Genomic DNA, 12,276 nt, shown 5'->3' on the forward strand with positions numbered 1-12,276 from the left:
TTTAGGTTCAGTTATTTTTTTGAGTTACGTCATGGTATGAATTGAGAGGATTGAACTATCAGTATAGTGATAGCTAAAGTTTTCTCTTGAATTGGAGTATTATTTCCAGGATTACTATTAACAAGTAGGGAGTAGCATAGTCTCTTGTTCTGTTTTGTTGCCTTTTTAGGTTTATTTTAAGTTGAAGGTAGTTTGATTAGGTGATGTTTTGCTGGAGAAAGTGGAAAAACTTTGCTGGGGAACTGTTGCGTATGAATTGAAAAATGAAAAGGTAATTTGGAAATATGTAACCTGCCAATGAGTTTGGAGACAGAGCTAGGTCTTTATTCATAGAGAAAAAGAAAAGAAGCTTTTAGTTGGACTAACTTGCCCTTAGGCTGTTTTGCATTAGCTGAAAGAGGAATAAAGTGTCTCTGCCATTAAAGCAAACCTAAGTAGCATCTTGGGGGCCTTTTTAGAAGGAAAAATACTCTATGGTTAAAGCACCATAGTGGATGTTTACTTGTACGATTTATTTGTTTTTCCAATTTATAAGGTTCTGCTAGTCCATTTTACCTTCTGAGTGCTTGTAAGTGAATTGACCAAACGTTTGACTTGTTTGAGACCTAAAACTTTTGGCCAGAAGCTTAACTAGTTAAGACTCTCAATCTGGGATTACTTGGCACACTGATTATCTGCTCATTAGTGGCTGGTGGGATGTGCTTGCAGAGTAATGGTGTTTACATCAATTATTAGGTCATAAACCCTTTGGAACCGCACAATAATACTAGTTTCTTTTTTGATGAAGTGCATTAATATTAGTTTCTTTATAATTTTCCGGTTTTTCTTTTTGACCTAGATAGTCTAGCCAAGGCTTAGCTAGGGCGAGTTTGAGGATCAATTCAGCTAGTGCTAACCGAGCATTTACCTGCTGGGTAATTGATGGTGTTGGGTCTTTTAAACCAGCTTGAGCTCTCATCGTTCATTAGGGGTTTCAGGTTTACTCAGTTAATTCTACTGGTTAGCCAGTTAGAATGATATGTTTCATCTCGTAGAAATGACATGGCAATGCAGGGGATAAAGCACAAACTGTATAATCTTTAGGGGTTGTTTGGTACAAGGGATATGGATAATAATCCCGGGATAGAATTTGGGATTGTATTTATCCAATGTTTGTTATAGGTATTAGCTAATCGTGGGATATGTTATACGCTAAAATGGTGGGATTAGCTCTCCCATAGAAGGGTGTTGATAGCTAATTCAATGGAATATCCCATGCCATGGGATATCCTTGTTTATCCCATCAATGTACCAAACGACCCCTAGAGCATAACACCACTGCCTATCTATTTACTTTACATTGTAAGAATTTTGAGGCAAGGACTAATACATTAGATTGCATAGACATCTGAATTTCTGAAAGAGTAGCATGATTGACTCTTCTCAGCAAGCTTTATATAGGGGTCTCAGATTATTGTTTGATCAATTTGATTGTACTGGTCCTCTTGACTTGGTCACAGCTTCCATACCATTGTGTTGCCCTTTCAAATAGTTTTGCCCTATGTTGCTCAGACTCTCCAAAATGCTGATGCACCCATGTCGGACCCTCCAAAAATGCACTAAATTTGGAGGATCCGACACACCCAACAACATTTTTGAAGAGTCTGAGTAACATAGGTTTTGCCTTTTTCCCCTAATTTTAGGTGTGACTGGTCTCTTCAACACAGGGTATAGAAGTAGGGAGAGTTTTGCTCTGGGATTTTGAATTTTGCAATGCATGGGGTAGGCTCGATCTCCAGGTGGAAGTTCAATCCCCTGTTTTGCACTGTGCGATACTTTAATGTATTCTGGACTATGGTTGGACTATGGTTGCATACAGCAATTGGTTCTACTGTGTCTAGAGTTAAATTTTGTTTAATGCTAAGTAACTTCTCATCATTCTGTGAATCTGATTGGTGTATTATTCTCGCTTCCCTTCGTATTCTTCAAACACGATGCTGGTCGCAACACTCATCTTTATCCCAAAAAAATTCATTAACTTTTTTGAAAAAATGGAAATTTCATAGGCATTAATGTAAGAGCCATGATTTTGTTTGTTAATGTCAAAACAGTCTTGTTTATTCTGCCATATTTTCGTTGCTATAGTGAAGTGTTGTTATAGAGAACATATATTATAACATAACATGAGAAATTTGTTCCAAGAAAAATTTGGCTGATATAGTGAAGGATTATAATAAAGGATGAATGATATAGAGAGATTTGACTGCACATGTTTTTATGGGATCGCGAAACCGCAATAAGTCATAAGTGTATTTTCTTACCACCTGCTAAAATTGGCTGAGTAATAATGGCTGAGTAACAAAAAATCCAGTGTAATCCCATAAATGGGGTCTGGGGAGGACACCTTACCCCTACCTTAAAAAAAAGCCGAGAGATTATTTCCGGACTGAGTAATAAAAGACTGAATCTCGAAAACTCTTGTTTTTATTAATTAATGCAACTAGCAATACATTAGATTTGGACAAAAGTCTCCGAGTATACAAAAGGTGTTAACTCTTTGTGGATACAACTTGATCTCCTACAAAAACTCCTAGAGTTTTGACTTTCATTGGGAGAAAAGTTCAATCAACCAAGTAAAGAGTAACGACAACTGTTGAAATGTTCACTATTAACTAACAAAAGTATATTAAAGTATTTTTCCATGCTTGAACAAGGGTAAATATCAGCATAATACTGTATACAATACTCATTATAACTTCACAAAAAAAAAGAGGAAAAAACTTAATATAGAAGGAAAAAAAAAACTTAAAGGAAAACCATAGACATTTCTTGAGTCAAATTCCTATCAATATGAAGCCAAATTTAAGGACCCTCTGTGATCTAATGGTCAATAAAATGAACAAAAATCATGCCAGTATTTAAATTCCAGTAGAAGCAAAAAACCGATAGGTGATGGATCCCATTCAACCAAACTTTGGAAGATAAAGTTGTCCAATATTTATATTGATGGTAGATAATAGTCTCTAATAGAATAATCAAGGTGCGTAAAGTTAACACCTACAATATCAAGGGCCGCTTTGGCCTCAAATATTTAAAGCCCCAAAAATATGAAGCACTATTATATTATTATAATATATACTCCATTATTTATATTTATATAATTTTTAATAAAATATTTCAAAGTTTTAATAATTTTTAAAATTTGGTAGACATAGGATTGAGTGAGTTAATAGGATAAAATTTTTTTTCACTAAATTAAATAATATATTTACCTTCTCATCAATTCTATTTTTCTTTCAGTATGTATAGTCTTTTCATGTTTCTCACGATTTTACTTTCTAATTTCAACTCAAATTCTCCTAATTAACTATTCCTTTTTGTCACATTTGATTGATCCACATGTCGGAAATCAATTTTTTTTTGTGTCTTATCTTTTTTAATTAAGAAATTTCCGAGACAAATGTCGCAAAGTTCAAAACACGATGGATAATTGATTCATCCCTTCACCATTTTTACTTAAGGGAAGAATTCAATACCATATGACGTGCGCCTAACCCATACATCATGAGTTTTGCTATCACTACTGGATCAAAGTCATGTAGATTTTTTTTTTGTGTCCCAATATTATATGAATTTTATAAAAGAAGTTTCAGGTTCTTTTTATTATATTTTTGGTTTTAGGCCACCGGTTCTGTTGAGCCGTTCTGATGATCAACAATTATTTACAAACTACTGGCTCACTATGAACGTATTGTTCAACCAACTTCATTCACATTTGATAACTGAATGATATAGTTATTGCCTTTTAATGTTCTTGTCATTGTTGTCTAATCTTAATTGAGACTCTATAAATTTGATTGAGAATGTCAGGGGTGGAGAAGTGATTCTAGTAAGAGACTAGTAAAGCCTTGATTTACGTCCCCAAATTTTTTAATATTGTTGGATATTAATAATTTTATTTCAAATTAAAAAAATATGAATGTTTGTAGAAAAAAATAAACAAGTACAACAAATTTGTAAAAAAGAAAGATATCTACTCTTTAGCAGTAAAAATATTTTTAAAATTTGAATTAAACTACTTAAATCTTTATATTAGTAAATATATTTTTACAACAATATCAAAGGTAACATATTGCAAATACATGTCTAACATCTCATTTATTTAAATTACTTTTTAATAATATAAATAATAATCTTACTACGTGAAGTTAAAGATTTTATGTGTTTTAAGAATATATACTATAAATAGCAAGTATGAAAAAATGACAAGACTAATTTTTTTTCCATATATGTGTATATACGTACTAATAAAAAAAGTATAAGGTCTCTTATAAAATTTGGTTTTAGACCACTAATTTTACGGAGCCTCCTATAATATTATTATAAAAGAGAAGTTAAATTTATGGTTGTACCTCCTAAAATATTATTATAAAAGAGTAGTTAAATTTATGGTTGTAAAAATAGTAAAAATAAAAGAGAACGAAAGAGAGAAAGATCTAAGTTTTACGGTGTTGCACCTTTTTAGACAAGCAAAACAAGAAATTCGGACAAAATGCCAATTCTCCAAAGAAACGAATGGAGAGAATTTGTTGCAATAATTCTCATGGCTTCTCCTTGTTTATAGGATTACCAAGGGCGTTTAGATATAAATGGGTGATTAGGGGGTCAATTAGCGAGCCAACCCCTCTTTCAAAAACTCATTAGCATTAGTTAACATATTATATGGGTTGATTAAGAGGGAGTGAAAAAGAGGAATTGAGTTGAATTAAGAGTGTCCAAAAGAGAGTGAGCCTAAATGAGGGAGAAGATAGAGTGATTTCTCTATTAAAATAGATTTCTCTTCATTCTTTCCTTCTTCCTTGTTGAAATCTCACTTTTATTAATTGCTTTTCTTAGTCCCTCTTTTTCTAGTGTATAAATCATCATGGCGTCCAATTTATCCTTAGAAGATATTAGAAATGAGCAAGTTGATCTTGTAAGTAAATTCTCCCCTCTCACATCTCTCTAAGTGCATTGCATTTGGTTTGGAGAACTCATGACGGGTTTTCTGATTCAACTGAATCTAATATTTTTGTCTCGAATTATACATACATATATATAAAGTTTACATACCATTAACACAAGGGAAGCTTTCCGTGCAATATGAAAGATGGTTCAAATTTTAATTTAGTCATAAGGCTTTGAATCCTAAGGTTCGAATCCTTAGTGTGACATTCTTATAATTTTCTGAATCATTTCATTACATATAATTCCTGGATCCGACACTGCATGTATAACCAGACCAAATTATGCATGCACAAGCACTAAGCTGACGAAAAAATGTTTTTACACTGACCATTGAAAATAATGTTGAATGCAAGATGGAATTACAAAAGAATAGATGTATTTTTCTTTTTCTTTTTTTGATTTAAAAGGTTAAAAATGATATTGCATGCCCATGCAGGAAAATATTCCGGTGGAAGAAGTTTTCCAGATCCTGAAATGTAGCAGAGAGGGTTTAACAAATGAAGAAGGCCAAAATAGACTTCAAATTTTTGGCCATAACAAACTTGAAGAGAAAAAGGTACATATGAGTTTTATTTTTACTGTTTGCTAAACTTCATTTAATAATTTTTTTTAAAAAAAAGTTAAATAAGCTCTAAATGTTTTTGTTATTTATTACAGGAAAATAAGGTCCTTAAATTCTTGGGGTTCATGTGGAATCCTCTCTCATGGGTCATGGAAGCTGCTGCTATCATGTCCATTGCCTTGGCAAATGGAGGGGTAATAAAAGATTAAAAATATACCCCCCCCCCCCCCTTTTTTTTTCGGTTGTGCTCGGTACGATGAAAGTCATTTTTTAGTATTGATTTTTTTTTAAATATACTTTTCTGAAAATATATTTCGGTGTTTGATTGGAGAGTGAAAAAATATATATTTATTAAAGATTCAGAATAATTTCGGAAACCATATAGTGTTTGATGAAATTCTTGAATATTAAAGATTGATAATAATGTCTAACTGTTGGTTAAAGTCGTGATATGAAGTTAAGCTTTGAGATAATTGTGAAGACAATTAACTTTCATCTAAAAGTGAGAAGTATTTTCTTATTTTTCCGAAAAATATTTTTCGTCATATCAAATACAGCTTAATCCTTCTGTTTTTCTTGCTTATGACAAATGAAACAAAATTATTAAAGGTGAAATTTTGAAATAATGCAGGGGAAACCACCGGATTGGCCAGACTTTGTAGGTATTGTAGTCTTGCTTATTATCAACTCTACTATCAGTTTCATTGAAGAAAACAATGCTGGAAATGCTGCAGCTGCCCTTATGGCTAATCTTGCTCCCAAAACTAAGGTATCCCTTAACTCTTCATGCTTTGTCGTAATGAGTTTAACGTCTATACACTGACGGTGTAAAAGAATTGTTACACTATCAAATCACCTAGTAGATAAATATCGGTAACTAACTGTTTATAAAAAGTGAGTTTTGTAACCTCAAAAATAAGACAACTTACTTGTAACCAGGGGCGAAGCTATGTGTGGTCAAGAGTGGTCAACTGAACACCCTTCGTCCACTGGATAAAATATTTACTTGTTATTGATTAAAAAATAGACCTTGAACACCCTTGCATTGCCCCCTGGCGAAGGGTGTACAAATTCTGAACATCCTTATTGAAACTTTTTGGCTTCGCCACTGCTTGCAACGACATGTTATATTACACTTTTTAACCGATAGTGTACAAATTCTTTACAGTGAATGTATATAAGATAAATCTTTTGGTGATTATTTCTCAATGTGCAATGGATGATAATCTTGAGAATGTGGTTCTCAGATTTTGAGAGATGGAAAATGGTCTGAGGAGGAAGCTTCAATCTTGGTTCCAGGTGATCTGATTAGTGTTAAGTTGGGAGATATTATCCCAGCCGATGCTCGTCTTCTCGAGGGTGATCCCCTTAAGATTGATCAAGCTGCACTCACTGGTGAGTCCTTACCAGTCACAAAACAACCTGGTGATCAAGTTTTCTCTGGTTCCACTGTCAAGCAAGGCGAACTCGAGGCAGTTGTTATTGCTACTGGTGTTCATACCTTCTTTGGAAAGGCTGCACATCTTGTTGATAGCACAAACCAAGTTGGTCATTTCCAAAAGGTGAAAGAAACTAGTGATTTAGCATCTAAAGGTTGAATACTCTATTGGGATTCAGGATCTAAAGTTTGTTGTATTATATCAATATGATCAGGTGTTGACTTCTATTGGGAACTTCTGTATCTGTTCTATTGTTGTGGGAATAGTGATTGAGATATTGGTGATGTGGCCGATTCAAAAGCGTAAATATAGAGATGGAATTGACAATTTGTTGGTGTTGCTTATTGGAGGTATTCCAATTGCCATGCCAACAGTCTTGTCTGTTACCATGGCTATTGGATCTCATAGGCTTTCCCAACAAGGTGCCATCACCAAGCGGATGACTGCTATCGAGGAAATGGCTGGTATGGATGTCCTCTGCAGTGACAAGACCGGTACCCTCACCTTAAACAAGCTTACTGTCGACAAAAACTTGATCGAGGTTGGTATACATTATCGAGGAGGGTGTTAGCATGATCATATACGACGAAAGATGAGGTTCATAACGACGTTTCTTTGTGGTTGCAGGTATTCCCTAAGAATGCAGACAAGGATACAGTTATGTTACTTGCTGCTAGAGCTTCCAGGGTTGAGAATCAGGATGCTATTGATGCTTGTATTGTTAATATGCTGAATGATCCCAAAGAGGTAATGTGAAATAGTAGTACTATTTTTTTTCTTTATGTTTTCTCAGTAGAACATTAGATTTTTTTTACTCAGTGAAGTAATTGCAGAAAAAGAGGCAGCCGGTGCACTAAGCTCCCGCTATGCGCAGGGTCCGGGAAAGAGCCGGACTACAAGGGTCTATTGTACGCAGCCTTACCCTGCATTTCTGCAAGAGGCTGTTTTCACGGCTTGAACCCGTGACCTCCTTGTCATATGGCAGCAACTTTACCAGTCACGCCAAGGCTCCCCTTCAGTGAAGTAATTACAAATGAGCTTAAATACTTCTTCTGATATTTGCAGGCAAGAGAAGGCATCCAAGAGGTTCATTTCTTTCCTTTCAATCCAGTCGATAAGCGCACTGCAATCACATATATTGATGAGAGTGGAAACTGGCACAGGGCTAGCAAAGGTGCTCCTGAGCAGGTAAGATAGTTTCTTTTGTCCTTCATTTTAGTATGTATATTCAAACTTTAGCTTCTAATCTATCAAAATCTTTTGCCAGATTATTGAACTTTGTGATCTCAAGGGAGATGTTTTAAAGAAAGCTCATGAAATCATCGACAACTTTGCCAACCGTGGTCTTCGCTCTTTGGGTGTTGCAAGACAGGTAAGCCAACATAATATTAGATAACTTTGTTTGTGTTAGTGCAATGTATCATTGGTTGAAGTGCACTGGATAAAATTGCATGATAATTTATGCAGACTGTGCCAGAAAAAAACAAGGACAGTGCTGGTTCACCTTGGGAATTCGTCGGGCTTTTACCTCTCTTTGATCCGCCAAGGCATGACAGTGCAGAGACAATTCGCAAAGCTCTCGAGCTTGGTGTTAATGTTAAGATGATCACTGGTGACCAGCTTGCTATTGGTAAGGAAACTGGCCGTAGGCTTGGTATGGGAACCAACATGTATCCGTCTTCGGCTCTTCTCGGGGGCCATAAGGATGAATCCATTGCTTCAATTCCTGTTGAGGAGCTCATTGAACAGGCTGATGGCTTTGCAGGAGTTTTCCCAGGTAAATATTACTACTACTCAATTACAATTAAAAAAAATATATTAGTATTTGAGCTAACACAAGGATTTGAATGTTTGAAGAACACAAATATGAGATTGTGAAGAAGCTGCAAGAAAGAAAGCACATCTGTGGTATGACTGGAGATGGTGTCAATGATGCACCAGCATTGAAGAAAGCAGACATTGGTATTGCAGTTGACGATGCAACAGACGCAGCCAGGAGTGCATCTGATATCGTTTTGACTGAACCAGGTCTTGGTGTCATTGTGAGTGCTGTGTTGACAAGTAGAGCCATCTTCCAGAGGATGAAGAACTACACTATCTATGCAGTTTCAATCACAATCCGTGTCGTGATGGGATTCATGCTCATTGCCCTCATTTGGGAATTCGACTTCCCTCCTTTCATGGTCCTCATCATTGCCATCCTCAATGATGGAACCATCATGACCATCTCTAAGGACAGGGTGAAGCCATCCCCTCTACCCGACTCGTGGAAGCTCAACGAAATCTTTGCCACTGGAATCGTCCTTGGAACCTATCAAGCTATCATGACTGTGGTGTTCTTCTATCTTGCAGCTGACACTGACTTCTTTACAGTAAGTTCTATCCCTTTAAGTTTTCCTCTCTAAAAGGGCAGCCTGGTGCATAAGGCGTCCCACATGGTCTAGGGAAGGGCCGCACCCCAAGGGGTGTGATGTGGACAGCCTATCCTAATGCAAGCATTAGTTGCTGCTTTCACGACTCGAACCCTTGACCTATAGGTCACATGAAGATAACTTTACCGTTGCTCCAAGAATCCCCTTAAATTTCCTCGGTCTGAACACAAATAACACGTACTATTGGAACTCGATAAACAAAGTTATCGCTCATCTGCAGGAGAAATTCAACGTTAAATCAATCAGGGATAATCCCTACGAGCTTACAGCTGCTGTATACCTTCAAGTGAGCGTCATCAGTCAAGCTCTCATCTTTGTGACAAGATCAAGAAGCTGGTCATTTTTGGAACGCCCTGGTGTCTTGCTCGTCACTGCTTTCCTCTTAGCCCAATTTGTAAGTCTTGAAAAAAGCAAACCTGAATGAACATTTTCATTTTCACAACTCTCTCTATATTCTTACTAATCAAGATCTTGTTTTTCTGCTCGAATGATGAACTCAGGTGGCTACATTAATCACTGTCTACGCCAACTGGACGTTTGCTAGGATCCATGGAATTGGTTGGGGATGGGCAGCAATCATCTGGATCTACACTATTATCACCTATATCCCTCTTGATGTTCTCAAATTCATCAGCCGTTACACGTTGAGTGGTGAGGCCTGGAATTCAATGATCCAAAATAAGGTAAACAAACATAGATTATTGCTATCACATTTTGTAGAACCTTAGTAAAGGGCAGTCCTGTCCCGCTGTGTGCGGGGTCCGGGGAAAGGCTAGACCATAAGACTCTATTGTACGCAACCTTACCATGAATTTCTACAAGAGGTTCTTTCCACGTATCGAACCCGTGACTTTTCGCTATGCGCTGGGTCCGAGGAAGGGCCAGACCACAAGGGTCTATTGTATGTAGTCTTACCCTGCATTTCTTCAAGAGGTTATTTCCACGGCTCGAACCCCTGACCTTTCGCTATGCGCGGGGACCGGGGAAGGGCCGGACCACAAAGGTCTATTGTACGCAGCCTTACCCTGCATTCTGCAAGTGACTGTTTCCACGACTCGAACCCCTGACCTTTCGCTATGCGCGGGGATCGGGGAAGGGCGGGACCACAAGGGTCTATTGTACGCAACCTTACCCTGCATTCTGCAAGTGGCTGTTTCCACGACTCGAACCCGTGACCTTTTGCTAGCCCGGGGAAGGGCCGGACCACAAGAATCTATTGTACGCAGTCTTACCCTGCATTTCTGCAAGAGGCTGTTTCCACGTATCGAACCTGTGACCTCCTGGTCACACAACAACAACTTTACCAGTTATACCAAGGCTCCCCCTTCGAGGTTGTTTCCACGTCTGGAACCTTATTACTTTTTTCAAATTCCATTCTTGAATTAATGATACTCTTAAATTATTTTTGTTTCTTGAAACTATTAGACTGCTTTCACAACCAAGAAGGATTATGGAAAAGGCGAAAGGGAAGCACAATGGGCTGTGGCACAACGTACACTACACGGTCTGCAGACTGCAGAAAGCAATGGCTTATTCCATGACAAGAACTACAGAGAATTGAATGAGATTGCAGAACAAGCTAAACGTCGCGCTGAAGTTGCAAAATATACACATGAGCCATGAAAATTATAACTAGATTCTCTCAATAATCATGTTGCAAGTTAGAGAAATATTAGACTCTCAAGGGACATGTTAAATCTACGTAGTCAAGTTAAAGGGCAATTTTTGCAGCAATTTTTCAAGAATGTATCCATGGTATTATCAATGTTGGATGAACTACAAAGGCTAGCTGCTAATCAAAACTATTAAACTAGTAGTTATATACATAAAGAAAATTTACTATAGCATTATCATTTTTGTTTTTTTTTCTGTAAATATTTATTTATTAATGTTTTTAGTAAAGTGCCTTGTTGCTACTACTTCATAATATATTGTTACCTTTGAATAGAGATAGTAAGAAATGATGAACCGTCACTTATCATATAGAAATCAACATTGCGTTTTGTTCTCTATTAATATAGTAATGCCTAACTAAGATTATAAAAAATAATTATAGTACGAAATTTGATAAAAATAATATAATTTGAATTTCGAGAGTCAAATGAGCTGCTCTTTGACGCTAATTTTTATATGCCTTTTAAATATTTTGGATTGTTAATTATTGTAACTTATAATAGTTTTTATATAGTTTCTAAATACGTAAATATTATTTCAAAAAATAAAATAAAAGATTTTATATTCGAATCCAACGTCAATACTAAGAAATTTGATCTAAACTGTATTTATTCCTTTTGGGACAAAGAAAATATTATTTTATGCTTCATTTGGTTGTATTTTTAATTTGCAGCACAAGTAAGGACGTTATAAATTTGGGAGGATGTACGACGAGGGTTGTGGTGGAGTGGTAAGTATTGCTTTATCCTTAACTAGCAGTCTCGGGTTTGAACCCTAAGTATGAAGTCGTCTTTGTTAGGGAGCGCTTTACCCCCAATCTCCCCCCCCCTCCCAATATTGGATTTTCCTACACGAATTCGAATATAATCAGGCCTCAATACGAGCACCACGTACCGGGTGGAAAATCAAAATTTTTTTTTGGAGGATATGCTTCTCCCCGTGTTCTTTTAAGTACGTACGTATAGATGAATGCAGTGCCACAAATTAAATTGAACCATAATCGGGTTTTTTTCTCGGTTTGACTCGAATTATCAATTTGCTGCTCGCGGTACACCCCTAGCTACCATCTTTAGTAAATCACTTATAAGATAATTAATTACATATAAATCGGTTTTATGATAATTAGCTAGTATAAAGGGTAACCAGATAAGAATGTTAATTAACCTAAGTTGAACGAGCACTA

General features: G+C 36.4%; 1 protein-coding gene across 1 annotated transcript; it reads left to right on the forward strand.

Moving 5' to 3' along the window:
* The first annotated feature begins 4,659 nt into the window (after positions 1-4,659).
* LOC107778795 (ATPase 9, plasma membrane-type-like) lies at positions 4,660-11,338 on the forward strand. Its single transcript, XM_016599104.2, has 14 exons — positions 4,660-4,954; positions 5,423-5,542; positions 5,644-5,742; positions 6,180-6,317; positions 6,796-7,110; positions 7,202-7,528; positions 7,615-7,734; positions 8,053-8,175; positions 8,255-8,359; positions 8,455-8,764; positions 8,845-9,359; positions 9,640-9,813; positions 9,920-10,102; positions 10,845-11,338. Exons 1-14 carry the CDS (start codon positions 4,904-4,906, stop codon positions 11,040-11,042), a joined length of 2,778 nt encoding a protein of 925 aa, XP_016454590.1. The 5' UTR covers positions 4,660-4,903; the 3' UTR covers positions 11,043-11,338.
* Positions 11,339-12,276: the final 938 nt, after the last annotated feature.

This window comes from Nicotiana tabacum, chromosome 8, assembly GCF_000715075.1.
Source record: "Nicotiana tabacum cultivar K326 chromosome 8, ASM71507v2, whole genome shotgun sequence".
NCBI classification, from domain to species: Eukaryota; Viridiplantae; Streptophyta; class Magnoliopsida; order Solanales; family Solanaceae; genus Nicotiana; species Nicotiana tabacum.